At 40.5% G+C, this 22435-nt stretch overlaps 2 protein-coding genes across 2 annotated transcripts; both read right to left on the bottom strand.

The window, feature by feature from the left end:
• Nucleotides 1–243: 243 nt before the first annotated feature.
• On the bottom strand, nt 244–7154 carry kiaa1143 (KIAA1143 ortholog). The gene is made up of 3 exons (XM_086219078.1): nt 6907–7154; nt 2599–2749; nt 244–962 (listed from the first exon to the last, which is right to left on the bottom strand). The coding sequence occupies exons 1-3, from the start codon at nt 7018–7020 to the stop codon at nt 745–747; spliced, it is 483 nt and encodes a 160-aa protein (XP_086075204.1). The 5' UTR covers nt 7021–7154; the 3' UTR covers nt 244–744.
• Nucleotides 7155–7701: 547 nt separating this feature from the next.
• Nucleotides 7702–20603, bottom strand: LOC147253785 (uncharacterized). Its single transcript, XM_086218977.1, has 8 exons — nt 20540–20603; nt 19952–20007; nt 19716–19823; nt 19576–19642; nt 19432–19487; nt 18709–18835; nt 13278–13348; nt 7702–12058 (listed from the first exon to the last, which is right to left on the bottom strand). Exons 1-8 carry the CDS (start codon nt 20601–20603, stop codon nt 11921–11923), a joined length of 687 nt encoding a protein of 228 aa, XP_086075103.1. The 3' UTR covers nt 7702–11920.
• Nucleotides 20604–22435: the final 1832 nt, after the last annotated feature.

Here is a 22435-nt window from a genome sequence, read left to right as displayed (position 1 = left end):
AAAATGTCCCTTGATTTTAAGATTATAGGACAGTGATTTGTGTTAAATTCATCTGCCAATCAGAGCAGCCACAGAGTAGTCAACTTGGATGATATAGCCTCAACTCATCCCTGTTCAGTGAAAATGTTAAACACATAAACAAGAGGACACATATCTCACAATGTGGATGGTATACTGTTCTTTTAGTGTTTATTTGAAATTATAGTCATATTAATTCTCAAAAAATGCACAGACAAAATCAAATTCACATTTGAAATTTAATATTTATACAGTTTCCGTGACAACAATGTACTGTTTCTATGTAACCTTTTGCTGCTCCTTTGCCAAAGCAGTAACATATTGAGCCAGTCAATTGGTATATGGAGAGATTAAAAACTGCGCACTGCAATCTTCATTTATAATTGCAGCTCTTCAACAAGTGCATCAGATTTTTCATTATAATAGATAAACTGGTTAAGTAATTTGACTCTGCAATTGGACAGTCAGAAAAAACATGTTGAATAAGTCAGGCACAGACTTGCCACTATTAAATACCGCATTTATCACCAACATTTCTATTAGCCTATGTACAGTTTTTATGGGCTAAAACATGACAAACTACCTGCAATGTTCTTGACAGTCTGTACTTTTGGTAATCTTCAGACTGTATTTGATGAGAAAAAAATGTCAACCCCATTCCTAATTCTCAAATTATGAACAGTCCCAATATCCCTTTTAACTCCTTTCAGACATCTTTCACAGGACTTAATGACGGTCCTCCTCTTGCTCCTCATCTCCACCAAATGACAGAAGGCTGTTATTTTTAACTTTCTTCCCAGACTTTACCTCCTGTTTTTTCTCTTCATCTCTTTTATCTCTCTTCTTTTTACTGGAGCTGGCAGTGATGCCCTGGAATTTATCCAAGGAGGAACGCTTGGCTGGTTTCTTGAAGAGAATTTTACCATCAGCAGGAGGTTCCTTATCTGTGGAATATATAGAAATGTCTGATGTATCAAATGATTTTTTCCCCAAAATTATGTACGTAAAATGTAGGCGGACAGTGTGAGGTGCACTGTAAACCCTAAGATCTTCAATTTAATTTAAGGAAATTGAATCCCTCAACATGTCACGTGAGAAACTATGATCCTTTCAGACTGATGCTTAGGAAAGGAGCTCCAATTGTTTCTAGATTAGTTTACGTTGCATAGGATACAACGGACCAATCTGTCAGAAAGTATTTCAAAGCTCCAAGGCGGAGATCAGATGAGACCTGATAGTAAATGTATTTCCCTGATCCGACTGTAAGGGTTGATTAGGCATGGATGCAAAGTGGATGGAAAACAAACAGGACACATTGCACATACAGTATTCCATGGCCTCATTACTTTATATTTGCATATGCAATTGACAGACTATGGAAAAACAATATCCAGCCTTTTGTTAAACAATTAATCAATTTAACAACATCAATTAGAAGACACCGAAAAACGCAAAGGTTTCATGGACTAGGGAAGGGTATCACAGATCACAATAAATTGGTGCCACTACATGATTGGTTGGGAGTTGAAGGACTAAAAAGCTCTGACAAATGGTGCTGCTATATAATTTATTCTAATGTAAATGGAAACCAGCACCAATGACTGTCAAAGCTAAAGCCCGCAAACAGACAGAAAATGTATCTATTTTTATGGTGTGGCAGCAATACTTGTCCCTGTTTCCTTAAGCTCATGTTTTTCTGCCAGGGGCAAGAAAACTGATGGATGAAACTGATTATCGTAGGGACTTCTGAAACTTAACCTTAACTCTGGCTGAACTGCCTTCTTCTGATTGCATGCTTGTTAAAAAAAAATGTGTGTAATTTAATATATCAAAAAAAGAATATAATTGATATAATGGAAGTGAGACAAACCAAAAATGAATAAATATAAACACTTCTTTATTTCAAGTGTTGTGGTGGCTGGCAACTAAAAAAAAGCCAAGGGGGTTCAATGCTTCCAATATTTGTTCCTTTTGCACAGGATAATGAGTCAAACATTTAAAAATGTTCTCATCTTTTTAAAGGAATTACAGGGGTTTAAGTGTAGAAGTGCTTAAGTACACATATATTTGGTACATATCCAGAGAATAATTAACAATTATCACAGGGATGCAAGATTAATACCGGGAAAATATATATATATTTTTAGGGGTATATGCAAGAAATTGTATGTTTTGTATGCACAGGGATGCAAGATTAATACCATGAAAATAATTATGGGGGTGTGTATGTGCAAGACATTGTATGTTTTGATATTGTAGGTTTTGATCATGTCAGAATTGCTGAAATTTTACAACTGATTTTTGATGGTAGCTGGTATCTGTACAAAAACTAAGATTAGGAAATTCATGTTTTGGACTTACTGAAAGTCAATGCAATTTCTCACTATGAAAAAGTATGTCTTAATTTCCCAAAAAATCTCAAACAAGCTCTTCAATCATCTATGTATTGTGGTAGTAGAAGAAGAACTGAGGCAAACTGAATTGATATAAATGACCAATATCTGCTGATACTGAACCAATATTACTATGTATCCCTAATATATTCATTTCATGAGAACTTTAATACTCATTCAGTTTTACCTTTCACTGCACCACATTTGGCACGCATTTCCTCTTTGACATTTTCCACTTCTTCAGTGGTCAGGTCTCCTTCTTTGAGGACCACAATTTGAGGTAATTCTTCCTCTCGATCACTCCCACTGTCATCACCAAGTGTTGCCATCCCCTGCAGCTAAACAAAATATCAATCACAGGGCACATTTTTTTTAAACACACTGACGTGAAAAAAGTATTCCACTGAGATTTGTTTCATTTATGGTACAGTATAAAAGTAACTAAATGACAGTATTACAGTATAGTTTGTACCATGTTAAGTGGCTATGGCTCCAGATGTTTAAGCTGAATACACCTTTTGCTTCTATGGATTCATACACTTGTCATTCATCATTTACATAGTTTTTTCATATTTAGCATGTCTTTATGAACACAAATGATCACACAAAATGCTTGTATGGCAACAGAACCTACTGCATGAAAGCATGAATGTAAAAAAAAAGACTAAGAATGAATTTTTTTGTAAAACCCCAAGTCAAGTCAATTTTATCAAGCACATATAACTCAAAAGTTACTTCTGGTAATTTCTTACATAAAGCTCATCAGCAGTGGCTCAAGTTTTTTGGTTGCTGATACCATGAGGAAACTTGACTTTTGAGTGAAGGTACCCTGAAATTAAGTGTTTTCCATGGTGTCAGGCACCATAGTCCTGGTCTGTTTCAAGAAAAAAAAAAAACAATGAATCAACCTATCATATGAAAATGACCTTGATAACTTTCATGATAATTCTGGATACATCAGTGTTTCCCCTAAATTGTATTTGGGAGCCCGCCCCCAAGGAGTAGATTAATATATATATAATTGTTATTCCTAGGCTGCACGGTTGTGCAGTGGTTAGCACTGTCGCCTCACAGCAAGAAGGTTCCGGGTTCGAGTCCTGGCTCGGGCACAGGATCCGCTCTCACAACAGGCACGCGCACTTATGTGTCGAGCCACGAAACATTCGTGGGTCAGAGGCAACGGCCACTGACATCACACCTGGGTGTTGTAGTCACGAGCGCGCTTGCAGCTCTGGAAGGGACCCCACCAATTGATGTTGTCAACCTGAGGCTCTGGCTCCTCATCCCTCACGTTTGTGGTCATGGAGCACGAACGTCCAGCTCCCCAAATGAAAATATCAGTATCTTTTAGAAGGACAATATGTGGTGATGTGGGCGCCGCTTACTCATCGGTATGTGCGAGCTTGAATGACACGGTCCCTCCCAGCCCTGACAACAATGCTTGCTCATCACCCCCCCCCCCCATTAGTGTCTGGACAAATAAAAAACACCTGTTCCAGCCCTCCCACTGAGACATGCAGTAAAAAAACAACAAACTGCTCTTTTTTTTTTTTATAGTAATTGTATAACTTGTTCAGCTGCATGGTGGTGCAGTGGTTCGCACTGTCGCCTCACAGCAAGAAGGTTCCAGGTTCTCCAACCTCGAGTTTGAGTCCTGGCTCGGGCGCGGGATCTTTCTGTGTGGAGTTTGCATGTTCTCCCCGTGCCTGCGTGGGTTCTCTGCGGGTACTCCGGCTTCTTCCCACCGTCCAAAGACATGCAATTGGGGACTAGGCTAACCGGATACTCTAAATTGACCGTAGGTATGAATGTGAGAGTGAATGGTTGTTTGTCTCTATGTGTTGGCCCTGCGATGGATTGGCCACCTGTCCAGGGTGTACCCCGCCTCTCGCCTGTAGCCGCTGGGATAGGCTCCAGCCCCCCCACGACCCTTGACAGGAATAAGCGGAAGACAATGGATGGATGGATGGATGAAAAAGAGCAAATGATGGATGGAAATAAACAACTTAGTTACATACTGTTAAATACAGAATGAGATGCCAGTTCAAATAGTTGAAAAGTGATTGTGTATTCCAAGACACTACATCCCAGATTGGAAATATTCAAAGACCTCCTTGCCCTAGATGTCTGAAGGATGACATGACAAACAAGCAACTAAACTAATGTTGGTGGAAATTTTGCCTTAAGTATTGACATACTGTCTGTTGGTTGTATGTGTGTGACACAGGTTTGTATGACTGGCAGTTGTGTCAATGTTTTCAAAGCCACAGCATTCAACATTCCTGTTTGACCACTGTCATGGACATTGTCTGCACATCGTATTTGGTAAGTTTCCTTTACTATATAAACAAATTTGTTGAGAGAGGGAATGTGTGTTTGAGAGTGACACAGTTTCCATCTTTCTTTCTCTCCTCAGATGATTGTGAAAGACCCCAAGATTAACAGACAGAAATAGGCCTATCAGCAAATAATCCCTTCTTCAAACAAACCAGATTACCTTCCATACAGATTATTAACCAATATAAAATTAAAAATTATTTTGGGATCTTTTTTTAATTGGCTTTGGCCCATAACAAGTTTAAATAAGTGGACCTTGAAGTAGACGAAGTTTACAACCCCTAACCCAAGCAAGACTCTATTTTTCTTCTTCACAAACTGCAGCAACATCTGCTGGTGGCTTGCATTAGCTGCAGCTTGCAAAATGTGTTAAAAGACAGCACATAGACAGTTCTTCTAATTTACAGCGAGTTAAGAAATTGTTTTTCATCAGTCAGTGGTTTAATACAAAACTGGAAGTAAAGGGCCACCAACACCAGGAAGAAACTATACTGTTAACTATGTGATCATTCACACTGATGAACAGTAAACTGGGTATGCAGTGATGCCAAGCAGGCACCATGGGATCCAGTTGTGTCAGCTGCAGGTATTCCTATTCAATTTACAGAAGGATAACAAGTGGCATGTAATAAAAATGAATGACAATCCAACATCGTCAGAGTTGTCATATTTTGAAGACAAATTTTACTGATTCTCATCAGTTTCTTGTCCCTGCAATTTACAAAGAGGACATCAGCAAGGCGAAAACAAACCTCTTTTTTCCAGAATGCTCTGAACATCTCATTTTCAATGACAAAAAAAATATTTTAAATAATATGACGGACAAGCATCGCTCCTTTATTGTTTATTTTTTCGGTTTTTCCTTTTTCTTTAAATGACTAAGCATCAACAGAATCATGCTTGTATCCAAATACTTTCCATGAATGAGCTTAAAATCATACGTGTCCTGCAATTACTACTTAGTCTAACCGCTGCAGAGAATGGAGGATGGCAATGTATCATACATCAATGGTGTGCAAAAAAGATCCACTGCAGTAAATACAACAAAATGAGCATCAGCAAGTTCCTGTAAATTTTTGGCGGATTCTGATTGGCTGTCAGTATTTGTTCCAAACATCAAATAGCTCTTAAACTAATCCAAACAATATCACGCATCGCTGTCATTATAACTAAGCTGTCATTATAACTAAGACGTTGACGCAAACAATGAGTTTGAACAATTTTTTAAACCATTTAATTACTTATTATTCTTGGTGTGAACAACCCTTAACATTGCATATCTATTCATTATCATAAAGTAGGCTTGGGCCCAAGTAGTTTCCCTATGACAAGATTTCATTTCAATTTTCTAAAATATCTTAATTACACAGAATTTACTGATTAAGAAGAATGAAGTAAAAATATTTTATTTTCCAGGTGCTCATACATATTTGCATTCATTTGTGACTGATAGGGCTCAAACTAAAATCTTTCTAAGACCAAGAACTGTTATTTAATCAAACAGTTATCATATGTTCTAAGACTCATTATTTACTCCTCTAAATCTTAAGATATAACTTTTCACTGTGGTTAGAAATATTTTTTAAAAAAGCAGAAAATATGAAAAGCTGGAATCGGGGAAAGCATTATTAAATTTGGGTGGATTATGCAGTTCAAAACACAGAATCAAATATCAAAACTGAATCACGTCTGAGTTTGTTTGGGTTTTTTTTGTTTACATCAAATTCAGTACAGAGAGCTGTATTAATATTTTCGTAATTAATTATCTTAATTTAAATTCATAGCTTTCGTGTTCATGACATACTCACCAGAATCGAAATTCATAACCGTCTATCTGCTTCTTACATGTATTTTTTTTAATTACAAGCCCTAAGAATGACCCTTATGTGAATTTATAAACCATAATCTACAGCATCCATTTATAACATATAATTAACATGTTGAAGGATTGCCATAGGGTAGTGAAACTAAGTTTGAGTTTTGAGACTGATTTTTAATGCGGTCCTATCTTGTTTTAATGTAATTTATATACTGTTCATCAGCAGACAGCTACTAGAACATAATATGACGTGTAACTACTGAAAGCATTAGCCAAAGTCGAGGTTTCACTTCATAGACCATCCGGTGTGCACGCATCTCTCGAACTTCGAGCACATACCTTAGTTTCAACAGTCGGTCTTTCTTTGTATCCAACATCATTTTTGAATTTCTTAAGAAAGGAAGGTTCCTCTGGTTTCACCCACGACACACCACTGCCTTTAGTCTTGTTCATAACAATGGAGCAAGATACAAACAAACAATCACAAAACAATAAAAATACACAAAAAGTGCGCACAAATTATTCTTTAGCTAACGAGGTAAGGGCTCACAAAACAATTACGTCTTTAATATGCGACTCCGTACGTCATGTGACGAGTTGTAACTGATTGGTAGAAAGAACGGAAAAAGTACGATTGGGAAATGCATTTCGTCTTCAAAATAAAATACATAGGGTGAAAGGAGATAGTTTAACACTGCTTAAACTACAGACAGTCCACAGCTGTTTTTCTTTAATTTATATAACAGCTGTTGTATAATGGTGCACCCATGAATAGAAAGAATAGAGAATATTGTAGGGGATCAATATTTTTCAATCCATAAGTCAAAATAATCAATTTGAACTGAAAAAAAACCATTTACATTATCATGGCTTTTATTATAGGGTACCGAGTCCATGGTTTGGCTTCATTCAGATTTATGAAGACATGACAAAGTAAGTGAAAGGATCAAAATCATGAGAACGATATTGTATGTAATTGTTTAGAGAAAGAGAGAATGAACAAGATAAGCAGTCCACAGTCTATAAGCAGTCATATCTTTGCAGACATTTTTCAATGGAATAATAAAGATTAATGTTTACTTAGCCTTAAACACCGCATATCTATTAATCTTTGTTATTTTATTCATGAACGTGTTGCCAAAGACATAGTTCATTAATGGGGCTTTCATTTGAAAAGTAACTACCGGTCCAACCTTCGTTGATGTAAACTTGACTTTGTTGTTACTTGGGCTGCAATGAGGCTGCTACCCCCTCTTCAGATATGATATCTGGTTCAATTTATGCACTTCTAGCGGGGTTTTGGGGGGCAGGTGCCTCTTTATCTGCCAAGCTGTTTCTCAGTGCATATTTCCGGAAGGAGATGTGTGTGGCTTGGCTGAGTGACTGGACGGAAGTACACGATGGAGTCACCGTCTGTGAGTGGGTGAGACAATCTTGCAAGAACTGTCTTTGCCATCTCAATTTTCTCGGAGACATTTCATACTTTTGCTGGTCGAAGAATTATGACTTATCACAAATTTGACTGTGTATAATTTCCTCCAAATAATTTACGTATCCAAAATAGTCTTCTGAGGTGCTTTCGAATAGTCCCTCTCTTATATTATTCTAACCACGTTTCCCTTAACCTCGATGAAAAACGTCATGAGATCAAGTTGAATTCATATAGTAACAAAAATGACATGGCTCTGCCGAGGGATTCGTGTCAAGCGGAGTGGTGTAGCGAGGAGATTCACAGTAGACACTTTATATATTTAACCTTGAGGCATATTTATTTAACAGGCAGAGGAAGCGGGTGATGCGACGTGCAGTCACTCTGCGAATCAACAACGTTTTCTTTGGAACAGGAAGTAGAGAGGTAGTGTAGGTGGAGTGACTGACGTCACACACTGGACACGTTACGGATAACGTTGCCATCTGCTGGTCACAATAAGTCAGGGACGCACATTATGACACAACACCCCCACTCGAACTTAGCTTATTGTTGTTCAAATAAAATTACAGTAGTAGAAAACAATAACAAAAAAGTCTTCCTTTTTTGGCCTTCAGCACAAAATATACACCACCATAATTGGCACATATTATGCACTTGTAGCACTTCAAGTGCCAAACAAATACTAAGCAAACTTTTTAAGTTGTAGCTTAGTGGCTGGTTTTGTCATGGAGTCAGCTATCTTGCTGTCAGTAGGACAATACTCCAAGCACATTTTCCCCACAATTCACAGTTTCTCGAATGAAATGATATATGATATCAATATGTTTATACCTTTGGCGGTTCCTGGCCAAGGCAATGGCTCCCTGATTGTAATCATAAAACTTGGAGGCTGATGGCCTCTCACTGCTCGCATGCTGAGCCTGGTAAGTTTGTGGTATATCACAAGCAGCTCTATAACAAGAGTCTGCACAAGTTACCAGTCTGTCTGCTGTATCTTCAGTGTCATAATCTTGTAATTGTACTGGCTTTCTCCTCACTCTAGGTGGGTTCTTTCTGGTCACCTTCTCAGTGCTTGATTGCTCAGACTCAGAAACATCACCTTTGGCATTTTGACCTGATGCATTTCCCACCTTTTCATCATCGTTTCCACAATTGTCATGGACTCTGGGGTACACCTCTTTGTCCTGACCTTCAATGTATGAACCACGCGTCTGTGTTTCTTTTTTGGTCTGATTAGCTGTCTTGTTAGTGTATTTCAACCATCTGTACTTTTGGACCTCGTTTGTGTCTGGAAAGTACACAAGATATGTTGGGCTGTTCTTGTCATAGCCCATGAAAAGACCTTGTTCACATTGAGAATCTAACTTTCCTTTCTCTTGTGTGTGTGCAAAGCACAGCGACCCGAATTTCTGAAGTGTGGACATGCCTGTGTCTTGCTTGTAAGCATCTCATAAGTTGTTTTCTTTGTGCGCCTGCTGTAACACCTGTCCCTTACATAGGCTACTGTCTGTACAGCATGACTCTACAGCCTGTCTGGCAATTTACTGTCTAAGAGCATACACCTTCCCATTTCGTAGAGGGTCATCTAACCTCTTTCTGCTGTACCATTCTGGTGAGGAGAATAAGGCACAGATGTTTCATGCTTCATACCATTTTTGGTTAGCAGAGGTTTGAATTACTTATTTGTATACTCAGTACCATTGTCTGGATGGATACATTTCACTTTTCCATAAGGTGCAGAGTTTGCCAAAAACCTCTCTGTGGCCTGTACTGCATCGCTTTTGGATTTTAGGAAATACACTACATTCATGGCACCTGAATAGTCGTCTGTAAAAGACATAGCATATTTGTGACCTTCTAAGCTTGGGGTTCTCATGGGACCAGCTAAGTCAGTGTGGACAAGCTGTAAAGGCTTTTTGTCTGCCTCCCTCTTTCTTGTCTGGGTTAATTTTCCTTTTGTACATGTTTCATGCAGCTTACTGCCTCTTATTTACATCCCTTTTACCACACCCAGTAACATTTGCACATCCTCATAATTGCAATGACCTAAGATTTCATGCCAAGTTTGCATGTTGTGGGACACATTGCATTTATCACCATTTTTTCTCAACAGTTGGTAAGTAAAATAGATTTCCATTTTCATGGAAGTCAAACCTGGTACCTCTTTTGGAGATCATGTGACTGCCCCCCTTTTGAAAGTCACTGTCGCTCCTCCATTGGTTGCTCTTGCTACAGAGAAAATGTTATGTGGATATGTTGGCATATACAGTGCATCCTGTAGCTGTGCTCTGTGTTCCCTTACATTGTTGTCTAGTAGGTAGATCAGCGCCATCCCGCTGCACTTAGTCCCATTCGCCAGCTCAATTGAATGGGTGTCGGGCTGGAATGTGTTGTTAAAGCTTTTGAATTTGATGACATTGTTCACGATGTGAGATGTTGCTCCGGCGTCAACCATTATCCCTTTCTTCTTTACATTGGCTGATGGCTTCTCGCATGCTTGGCCATGAAGCACTGGTCCTTGTCGTCGACGTCTTCTCCTTTTTCCTCTGCAACCTTTCTGGCTCCGTCTTTTCTCTTCTTCCTGCATAGGGACTCAGCGTATTGTTCCTGCAGTGACTGCACCACACTTTCTGGGTACACTTGGTTCTGATGTGTCCTTTTTCTCCACACTTGTAACACACCAAAGCTTCCCCATCCTTCCTGTGTGTCTTTATGCCTGGTTTGCTTTGCTTTGTGCTGGTCTTCATTACACTGTCCACAGATCCAGATGTCCTCATTTTCTGAGATTCTTCATAGACTCTTGTCTTCTCTTGAAGTCTTTGAATGTAACGTTGTCCTCATTCTGTGTAATGTGGACAGCCAGTGGCCTGAATGAGTCAGGCAGTCCATTCAAAACAGTGGCTACAAGCAGCCCATAACTCATGTTCTCTCCTGCATCACAAAGAGCTGAAATTTTATTCTCAGCCCTTATCATGTAGTCAGTAACAGATTTATTTTCTTCCATTCATATGGTGGTCAACGCTCTGCTTATCAACAACGTTTTCTTTGGAACAGGAAGTAGAGGGGTAGTGAAGGTGGAGGGAGTGACGTCACACACTGGGCACGTGACAGATAACATTGCCCTCTGCTGGTCACAATAAGTAAAGGATGCACATTATGACACTTAACAATTCAGTCTCATCCTACCCCTCCCGATTCTCTGGGTTGCTCCTTTTGAACTTACGTTCAGTAGTGTGTTGTGTTACACAATGGTCCGCAGAAGATGTTAAAGTTTGGATGGCACGTTGGTAATAGAAGACTAAAAAAAACACACTGTTTTTTGCTAAACACCGCAGGCTCAGAGGGGCCATGATGATGACTTGTGTCGGCAGATAAACTGTCCCTTGGTCGCACCTTAGTTCAGCTTTAATGAGTGAAAAAAAGCAAAATTTTTGTCTGCACTTAACACTTACTCCAAACAAATTATATATACTCACATCATATGACACTCTAAGTCCAGACCTATGACTCTCCACCGGGGTCTTTACTGTCCATCCCTGCAGTAGTGTTCTGCAGCTTTTAAGGGTCTCTTAACAGGATGTCACAAAGCTTTGTTTTTTTCCCTTAAGTTACCTGTATATTTACTGCTTTGCCATTTTGCTTGTTTGTTTGTGCTTGCAGCTACACATCCCTCTGTGGCTGTTGGGTGGAGGCCTGCTCTTCAGCTGCAATGCTTTCATGTGGACTTTCTTTTCCAAGGCTCTCCGACACTGTTCCTTTTCAGCAAGGGCCACTCTCACCACCACTACAGGGAATTTCATTTCTTCAGTAAGCTGTCCAAACTTGCCTTCTGATGGCTTTATTTTGAACAATTCTATGACTATGAATCAATATTTTGCTTTCTCCACTCTAAGGAAAGTGAAGACTCTCGTCTTTTCTTTTTTACTCTGGTTTGTCTCTAAGGCTGTACTTGGAAGGATGATTTTTGGAGAGACCCAGACAATCATGTGGTGGACGGGCATCTTTTTCACTCTGTGTGGGCTTCTGGTGCTTCATGGAACCACACCTCAGGCTATCCCACTGGAAGAGGGCAAAAAGGACCAGTAATTAGGCTTCATCTCATTACAGACATTATTGCCATTGCTCCGCAAAATAACTTGTGGTGAAGCTGTCCCACACCTTCATTTTCAGCATCTGAAAATGTTAATGTTCAGATAAAATTCTTTTCCTTCCAAATTCTGTTTCTGCTTCATTGTTTTATGATTTGTCTTCAATCTGTTGTCTTAAATCTTAAACATTAATACGTAATGAGAATAAATGCCCTTTGACTGTTTTGTTGGTGTGATTTTTTTCAATGTAAAATATTGCACACTGATTTATGTTACATCCCAGAAATCAATTTGGTATTTTGCCTCTCTAAAACAGTCATGAAACTATAGAACCTCCTGTGTAGGCTTGGATGAGATTGGCAAAGAATTTATTTTGTGTATGTAATATTTGTCAAGAGAACAGCGCTAATCAGGAAGTTGTAGGGTCCCATTTCAGGGCTAATAAATTAAGCACTAGAGGCACTTTCAATGTTGACAAGAAAATGTTGAATTTGTCCCTCAGAGGGGAAATTGGCAGTATCAGAACAATTCTAGTTTCTCATTAAAAATGAGGCAAAAAAATATCATGTTAAGTGCAATTACAATATTTTCTCTGGAACCATTTAAACTTTTTCTCTGAAAAGTTACTGTTTTCTTATGAAAAATACAGAAAAGTGTGCTGTTGCTACTTTACTGTCTAGCAAGATGCAAATGTTGACAAACTGGTGACTGCACTATCTTCAACATTATGTTTTCAGATTGTACGTTTGTCTCAGGAAAACCATACAAAAGTTTATTAAACTTTGGTACAAACACCCACTCGGACTAAAGAATGTGCTGATCATTTTGCATTATAACTTACCCTGCACACTGGCATCTTGCTTTTTTACAGCCATATTTATGGATTTTTTTTTTCATAATTCCATATGTTTTAGCCACTATAGACAGGAGGAAGTACTACAATGGCCAACTAGAAAAATTCTCCCCTGGGAAAATTTGAGTGGGCCTGCACTTTGGCACATGTGCACTGTTGTGCATCTTAGTCACAGACTAATAACCTGCAATGGACAAATAAAGCCCATACACCAGGAGTGCCATAAACCTGTCCCAACTGTAAGTCCAATTTACAAACTAGGAACATGTAGGCCCACATGTAGATGTGGATATAGGGCATTACAAAATAACAAAAGCTAAGACTAAACATTTCCTACCGGAGAGCAGAATCGTGGCGTCAGACGAGGCAGGAGGAGGAAGCCAGCAGCCCAGACTACACAAACGATGGCTGGGAGAGGATAATCAAAACACCACAGATCATCGGCAGCTTGATATGAAAGGCAGACAACTACGCGTCTTACCCACAGAAAGCGCACCACGCACACACCGGCCCAAGGGAGACAGCCCAGCTCCCGGTAACACCACACCGCTGGACGGAGCAAAACCGGAGTAAACACTGGGCCCATGACACTGAATAACCGAGCAGAGCAAGCATGTATACCTTTGTTTTGTAACCCGATCTGGTAACCAGCGAGACGCCACCACGCGCGGCTGTCGGCGCCGTAAAGGAGGGAGAGGAAGCAGAAAGGAAGGAGAAGGGTCCGACCAGGTGTATTTGTAGGTTACCACTCACTAATTGTCTGCCACACTGCCCCTCACGGTGGGGAGTGTAGCGCTATCCTGCCACACATAGATAATATAACTTATTCAATGTCTGCTTTTGCTAATGAAACAATAAAAGGTTTCCAGCATTTAGCGGCAAATGATAAATCCCACAGGTTAATGGTCCTAAAACATGAAATGGCTCTGGATTACATTCTGGCAAAAACTGGAGGTTTATGCATGACACTAAATTTAACAGGTGAAGCATGTGGTACCCTCATCCCAGATAATTCAGATAACATTACTAGTGTGATAACAGCCCTTGAAAAAATTCGAGATGCATTCGGTCCGTCAGAGTCAGCAGGTTTTAGTTTTGACAAATGGTTATCTGATCATTTTGGTCCCTGGGGCACTATGGCCATTCAGGTGTTGATCCCTGTTATCATTGTTTTTTGTATTATGTTGTGTTTCTGTACATGGGCACTCACCAGCCTTCATATATAAATGGATAAATGGAGTAGTGGGAGGAGAAAGGACGTCACTGTATGTTAAAGTGTGTTGAAGTACACCGACTTCACCGGGTCAGTTGATGAGAAGAGATCAACCGGAGTCGTCCGCTTTAGACAAATCAACACTTTGTCACACAACAAAGCAGACACATATATATCTGGAAACCCCACTACATGCACCTTGAGAGTGCAGCAGAGAGTCTGAATAAGATATTAACAGACAGTGAATATATGCTTGAAGCCACACCTTTTTTGCATACGTAATTTTACACTCATGCATATCACACTTCTTGATTAGGACTCCAGCCTCCTGCACAGTCAGGTCGTCTTGTCCTGTTGTTTTCGTCATTCAGCCTTGACAGTTCAGGCGCAACTAACAGCCTGCCCAACTTAACATAAACAATCACGTCATGTACTTATACACAATCAACTCCTGATATGGTGGTGACATATGAACAGAACATAATCAAAAGCTCATTTTCTCACAAGTGCCTTTTGAATCAAGTAATAATGATAACCCACAGTTCCATGAAATGTCAGAGTGGGCACCAGGAAACCCTGGATCATGAGTTTGTGTAATTATGGTTTGCTTTGGTTTTTTTCTTGTTTGTTTTTTTTCATCTTTTCTACTTGGGTCTGTGATCAATGATTTCTCAGAATTAAGACTTAATGTGATTCCTAACTATGCGTTGTTGACACGTTGTGTCAAAAGGGAGGAATGTAGGAATTAAATTAATAGATAAGATCAGAAATAATAATCTTAGGAAGTATTTTGTGAATCACATGAGTTTCTGTGACCATCTCCCACCAAGGAACAAAAGGACTAACAGTCGGAGATAGGATGAAGGGGGGGAGTTGAAAAGCACATGCTAAACAGGTGATACAGTCATTGCTTTGGTGTGGAAACCATGTGCTTTTTCTTTGTTGTTAAATGGTATAAAGGTTGGGACATTGTAAAGATTGGCGGAGAAAATTCAGCAAGAGTCTTCTCTCCATGCTGCATGTATTAAAGAGACTTGATTCATCACACCATGTATGTAGTTCTTCAGAGAATTAGCAACTCAACGGATCTACAAGGAGAATTTTCCTTACACAATTAACAGGGGAGGAAGGGTGAAGTTGCTGGTACCCTGGTGCTGGTATGATCTATACTGCCATAACTCTAAAATGAGTAATTGTTACCATCACAATGAGACTTTTTATAGGTGTGAGAAGGCTATACTTGTTCGCAGGACAACTTTAAATCAAGTGTGAATGTATGTGCATTGTGCAGATGTGTAGTGACCCCTGCTTTGCAGGCCCAATGGTTGAGTCCAGCAAGTAACAACTCTCTGAAGAACACATTACACTTTAGAAAACAAAGATGAAGGGCTTTTTTTTTTTTTTTTACAAAGTCAAACATACAGTCGGATAAATTGTATTTATTTTGTTTTTCCTTTTTTTTGCTTTGCAAATCATAATGTGTTCTTCCAATTATGTTTCCTTGATCTGAAATGTGTAATAACATACCATTCATAATTTTATACTGAATATTTCATATTTTAATTCTAGGTTACATTATCCATAATCTAGACATTTGGTATTCTTACACTAATGAAGCAACCCCCCCCCCCCCCGTTCCATATGATTCATTGATTCCGTGAATGACTCTTTTGAACAAATCTTTTGGGTGAACTAATTCAAGTGATTCAGTTCATCTAAAGCAGGGGACGGCAACCCATAACACTCAAAGAGCCATTTTGACCCGGTTTCAACGGAAAAGACAACACTGGGAGCCGCAAACACGCTCTATATTTAAAATAGTACAGTACTATATATTTATACACACACACACACACACACACACACAATTTCCGTACTTTCCAGACTATAAGGCGCACCTGACTGGAAGCCGCACCAGCGAAATTTATTTAAAAACAAATGTGTATATATATATAGTCTTTGTTTTCTCTTAGCTATTTTTCGCAGTGCTGTGAATGAATTTTGAGAAGAGTGCAATGTCCCTGGCGGAACGTCCAAAAGGGATTAATAAAGTAGTCTGTCTGTTTGTACCTGATGTTGACGCCGCCATTTCTGTATGTTACCGCTCAGAAGAGACGCTATTGCGCATGCGCGACTCTCGGCAGAGATTATAAACAAGTGTAATGCCTCAATCTGCTGGAAAAACGCGTCTGGCGATAATAGTCGACAAAGGAATTCATTGTTGACTATTTCTATTGTCGATTTCTGTTGACAACGTTGACTAATCGTTGCAGCCTACTCATTAAGTGTTTTTTAAAAGTGCCTGTAACACAGCAGGCCTAAAGGTGCAGTAACGTCTATTTAAAATATAACCAGCCAACCAGAAACTGCCAGCCGCACCTGTTGTATAAGCCGCAGCGTTCAAAGCAGGGGGAAAAAGTAGCGGTTTATAGTCCAGAATTATATATAATTTTATTTTAGTATTTCGAGATCACAATAATCTTACAATTTACAACTACAATTAAACAAATGCACAAACACAAAGAAAATACTTTGTTCAGATATTGAGCAGTTTTGGTGTCGCTGGGCTTTCCGCGCATGCCGGCTGCCTGCTGACACATCGAGTCCTGTCAAACGTCTCTGAAGGTGAATGCTGATCACCAAAATTGCACAAGGACTGAAGAAAGAAGTTAAAAACTTTGACTTAACATGACACATGTTTTTGAGACAAATAACACACTTCAATCGGACACTTATAATTTATTTTCCCAAGCCACGCAGAGCTGCAACATAAGGATGAAAGAGCCGCATGCGCCTCCGGAGCCGCGGGTTGCCGACCCCTGATCTAGAGGAACTGTTGTGTCCATCATGCTGTTATATAGTCCACAACACTGCTAAATGGGCTTTGGCACAGTTTTTGGACATGAGTAAAGGCCCAATTGTACGAAGGTGACTTAATATTTGTGAATTGATTACATACAGTAAATCAGTGGTTATAGTCTCATTCGTAGGTGTCCACATTTGATCTGGGGGACATCGTAGTCAATGTCAGCAACTGTTTCAATGGCAGCACAAACCAGAAGGGGTACTTGACAGGTGTACACTTTTGACAGTGTTAATTATAATACTGAAATAGTGCTTTCAAAACATGTAATTTATAACTGCAACAGAATTTTGTGACTTGCACAAGGCAGACTATATGGAAATCCTCCAGCATGTCTTTGTTTGTTGGTCAAGACTTGAGCTCTGTGTGACCCGGATTCTGAGGCTGTATGACCCTCTGATAAGCTACTTTACATCTAGTGAGACCAGACTCAGGGGAACCCCATGTCATGCTTAGGCCTTGTACCCAGCCTTTGCTCATCTCATTTGGAGAAAAACCTGGGGCCTCATGTATCAACACTGTTTACGCAAGAAAAACTTGCGTATGCCAGGATTGTCACTCACATTCAGATGCATCAACGCAAAAAAGGTTTTGGCTCTTGCGCCAACTCTGGAGGTGCCATAGAAGTTGGCGGAAAGCCAATTCTTGCATTGACTGCACTTTGGTCCGTTGGAGACACTATGGCAATGTTTGGTAACTGACATTATTTGACAACCTCACATACATCGGGCACAAAAAAGCCTTCAACACAAGAAGGTGTGGAAGATACCCTTTACTTTGTTGAGAGGGTGGGGTTTTTTTTTGGGCGAGAGGCAAGGTACACCCTGGACAGGTCACCAGTCCATTGCAGGGCCAACATACAGAGACGAACAACCATTCACACTCACATTCATACCTACGGTCAATTTAGAGTATTCAATTTGCCTGGTCCCCAATTGCATGTCTTTGGATGGTGGGAAGATGCTGGAGTACCCGGAAAGAACCCACACAGGCACAGGGATAACATGCAAACTCCACGCAGAGAGATCCTGTGCCTGAGCCGGGACTCAAACCCAGAACCTTCTTGCTGTGAGGCCACAGTGCTAACCACTGCACCACCGTGCAGCTGAACAAGATATACAATTACTTTTTTTTTTAAACCCAGACTTTTATCTCGAAACATATGAGCCATTGTTTACTGGCTTCTGTATTTTAAATGATTTCTCCTTTGAGTTAATGATCATGTATCAAAAATAAATAACTGACTTGAGGTTTCTCCAATTTTTTTCCTGTTAAATGGGTTTTCTTTGGATTTTCCCTCAGTTGATGAGAGAGTCTATGATGCTGTAAAAAGCCCTTTGAGACAAATTCTAAAAGTTGGCTGTACAAATAAAATTGCTTTGCCTTGTCTTTTTCCCACCTGCTCCCCTTCCATGTGTGGCAAGGCGAGCGGTGGGGAACAATTGCCGACAACGCCACCTGGGGGCTTTCACCCCAGGATATAAACAATATTTAAAAAAAGAAAAATGACCAGACTTCCAATGGAACAAAGGCACACAGTTCGAAATACCACAGGACAGGACCGTGATTCCCAATTATAAAAATACTTTTATTACAAAATAGTTAAAAATGAGCAACAGACTAAATAAACGCCAATGAACAGAAGTACAAGAGGAATTACCGAAAGGCAAAGGGGACAGGGCTGGGGCTTACCATGACAGCGGTAACGAAAAGGGGAGGAATCCAAAAAAATACACTGCACCCGTGACACAGCAAACCAAAAAAACGTGGATAAGGAACCACCACCAGGGGGACCACTGCCGCTCTGGGCCCTCAACACCTGTCAAAGAAAAGAAAAAAACACCATTAAAAACATGAAACCACGGCAACCCTCAAACACAAACTAAATATCGCTACCCCAATAACTCAACAGAAACTATTTTACATCCAAATGATCAAAATGGGGAGCAAAAGGCAATAATAATAATAAAAATAATAATAAAGGTTCTAAACATTAAATCAAATGTAACCCACAAAAACTAACAGTAATAATTCAAAGAAAGAAATAAATAGAAAAGGAATAAACTCAAATAATCAAGAAAATGTCTGCCCCTCTAATTAAAACTCGTCTCCAAGAGGGATGGCTCAGCGCCGATGAGGGTCGGGATGCCCTCTCGGCCCACGCTGAGGCTCTGACAAAGGCCGTAGTGCACGGCTTTAACCACCGTTAATGGAATCGGAGCTGATATGAGCCGAATCACCAAAAACCAAACTGAAGACGAGGAGAAGAAAATCAGAGGAAGAAGAACCAAAACAGCAGCGAGGCTCACAGCGGCAATTGACGGCCGCGCACTGCAAAATAAACAAGTTAACCTAATTAAAATGTGGATGAAGGACATTACAGAATAACAAAAGCCAAGAATAAACATTTCCTACCGGAGAGCAGAATCGTGGCGTCAGACGAGGCAGGAGGAGGAAGCCCGCAGCCCAGACTACACAAACGATGTCCGGGAGAGGATAATCAAAACACTGCGGAACATCGGCAGCTTGATATAAAAGGCAGACAACTACGCATCTTACCCACAGAAACTGTACCATGCACACACAGCCCAAGAGAGACAGCCCAGCTCCTGGTAACACCACACCGCTGGACGGAGCAAAACTGGAGTAAACGCGGGGCCCAGGACACTGAATAAATCGAGCAGAGCAAGCATGCATACCTTTGTTTGTAAGCGATCTGCTGACCAGCGAGACGCCACCACGCACGGCTGTAGGGTCCGTAAAGGAGGGAGAGGAAGCGGAAAAGGACGGAGAAGGGTCCACCAGGTCTATTTATAGGCGAACACTAACTACCATCTGCCACACTGCCCCTCATGGTGGGGAGTGTAGCGCCATCCTGCCACACATGCCACAGGAGCATGACTTACTAGGCAAAACATTTCCTGGAATACCAGACCATGCCAATGCCACCCTTGCAGGACGCAGAGGAAATTGACATGGAGAGATTCTGGGCTGAAATGGCAACCCAAAAACACAAGTTAAGAATTATTCCTGCACACCAACATCTCAATGGACACAACCTTTCAAGCATTTTGTCCTTTTTTTTCCTTTTAACAGATGTAAAAACTGAGTGATGCATGATGACTTTTGTCTTTGAAGACATAACAGTACATCTATATGCTACTCTACCTTTGTATAAACATTTTTAAAGTAACATTTTGATACATGTTTATGTCTTAATAGACAAAATTAACTGTGCATTAATCTATACTTACCTATTAAAGGAGAAATAAAAACAATAACACTTGACAGCTTATTTAGACTTTGTTCTTGGTTCATTCCTCACAGATGACCGGAGTTTGACTGTTCCAAAGCATGCAAAAATTGCAAAGCTGGTCCTGGTGCTGCCCCACTCGAGTGCAGATGCATAAGGTTTTCAAGTTGCTAGTGACATTCTGGCATCCGGCGATGGCCATGTTGACCAAGCTCATCTGTGAACTTTTCATACAACAAGACATCCTTCCCAGTCCCTTGATGCGGTTACCCACAGTCCTCTTGGCAGTGATGGTTTGCAGCTTCCTGATCTCAGCAGCTCCCCAGGTGCTCATCTTGCTGAAGTGACGATGCATCAGATGAATATTTAGCCCCGTGACAGTCTGTAAGTTCCAAAACAGCAATTCATCACCCTGGCTTCCAGTATTGTCAGTGTTGACATTCTCTGAGGTGTTTGATGCAGGAGAACCGCGAGCATAATGTTTGGGGAGTTTGTGTCATCATCGACACCTCCGCAATTATGAACATATGAACATGAACATATAAATTGACCTTTTCTTTTTGGTTTTGTTACTTGTTTACTGAAAAACCAAGGAATGTATTCAGCACCCATATACGAGGAGAAATTGAGAAACAAAATACAAATCAATTGTCCATCAGCCCACACTAACATTCACACCGGGCTATTAAACAAAAAGAAATGATGCAGGCCCAAACAATGCTTGTGAGCAGGCAGGCCAGAAACAAATGGCCGCTTCACTGGAGTTACCAGCATGTGCATGTCTTTAAGGAGTACTCACAAGTCCAGGAACAGTCAGAAGGATAGGGGCAAAGGTAACAGATAGTTTCAATGGCAAGGCAATGGTGGTCACAACACTTGGTGGTGAACTCGGCTCCACACAGCAGCTACAGTCTCTCTCCCACGGTCCAGGGCTCTCCCGGTTGTGTGGCAAAAGTGCGTTCCTGAATAGCATAATTACTCTCAGTGACTAGGATATTGGCTGTTTCAGTCTGAAACCCTTTGGCATGTTTTACACAAATGACCAGTTGCTAACTGCAATGCAGAATTATCAGAGCAGGCTAGGCTAACGGCTCGTCGCAATTACCATTTCAGCTCATCTTTTACACATTACAAAAGCCCTGCTGGATGGAAAGGATCATGTCAGAAAAGATAGTCATATCTTTAAGTTGTGTCAAGACTTGAAAGATGGAGTGATAAGAGTAGGAGGACAGCTAGGCCGATCTGCGATGTCGTTGGATGCCAGACACCCGGCTAGATTGCACAAAGATGATTGGATCGCTAAAATCATCCTCCATCACAGTCATGAAGTGACAGGACACTCATGGAGAAATTACATTCTTGCAAGACTGAGGCAGAAGTTCTGGATACCAAAGGCCTGCTCAACAATACAGAGAATGATTTCAGAGTGTAATACACGCAGAAGAATACATGCTAAGACAGGTGAACAAAAAATGGCAAATTTGCCAGAAGACTGTTTATTGCCAGATAAGCCACCCTTCACAAACACCGGCGTGGATAACTCGACCCATTTGAAGTTAGTCGAGGTTGCAGCAAAGTGAAGCGATATGATGTGCTTTTCACGTGTTTAACCAGCATAGCAGTTCACATAGAGGTAGCACACTACCTTGACACCAGCTCATGTATTAATTCACTACGTTGCTTTCAAAGCAGAAGAGGACAAGTGTCTGTTCTCCGGTCCAACAACGGCACTAATTTTGTTGGTGCTGAGAGAGAGTTGAAGGAGTCTTTAAAAGACCTGGACCAGCCTAAGATCTGAGAATCAATGCTGAGAAGAGGAGTTTAATGGATATTTAACACGCCTGCTGCGTCACACCATGGTGGTGTCTAGGAACGCCAAATAAGAACAGTCAGGAAAGTATCCCTGTTGAAACAACAGATACTGGACGATGAGGGTCTACAGACACTCTTGTGTGAAGTGGAGAGTATCATCAACGACGGACCCATAACAACCTCTAACAACCCCAAATCATCTGCTGGTGATGAGAACACAGCCAAATACTCCTCAAGGTGTCTTTTCCAAGGATGAATAGCTATGTGCGTTGCCGCTGGAGGCAAATCCAATATATGTGTGGCGGGGGACAAGAGGGATAATGGAGGATGTTGCAACAACGCCACCTGGGGGCC

Source organism: Aulostomus chinensis, chromosome 11 (genome assembly GCF_037954235.1).
Source record: "Aulostomus chinensis isolate RoL2024-O1b breed Wild chromosome 11, RoL_Achi_v1.0, whole genome shotgun sequence".
Taxonomy (NCBI): domain Eukaryota; kingdom Metazoa; phylum Chordata; class Actinopteri; order Syngnathiformes; family Aulostomidae; genus Aulostomus; species Aulostomus chinensis.
Note: the sequence above shows the minus strand (reverse complement) of the source record. Positions and strands in the feature narration are given on the sequence as shown.

Excerpts from the sequence above, each read along its gene's own strand:
- kiaa1143 (XM_086219078.1), bottom strand. The coding sequence starts at position 7,020 with ATGAACAAGACTAAAGGCAGTGGTGTGTCGTGGGTGAAACCAGAGGAA. Across the intron at positions 2,750-6,906 it reads GACCGACTGTTGAAACTAAG|CTGCAGGGGATGGCAACACT; the intron begins GTATGTGCTCGA and ends TATTTTGTTTAG. Across the intron at positions 963-2,598 it reads CAAATGTGGTGCAGTGAAAG|ATAAGGAACCTCCTGCTGAT; the intron begins GTAAAACTGAAT and ends TATATTCCACAG.
- LOC147253785 (XM_086218977.1), bottom strand. The coding sequence starts at position 20,603 with ATGAGCACCTGGGGAGCTGCTGAGATCAGGAAGCTGCAAACCATCACT. Across the intron at positions 19,824-19,951 it reads GCAAGGGTGGCATTGGCATG|ACCTGGTGGACCCTTCTCCG; the intron begins GTCTGGTATTCC and ends GCCTATAAATAG. Across the intron at positions 19,643-19,715 it reads CAGATCGCTTACAAACAAAG|CGGTGTGGTGTTACCAGGAG; the intron begins GTATGCATGCTT and ends TGCTCCGTCCAG.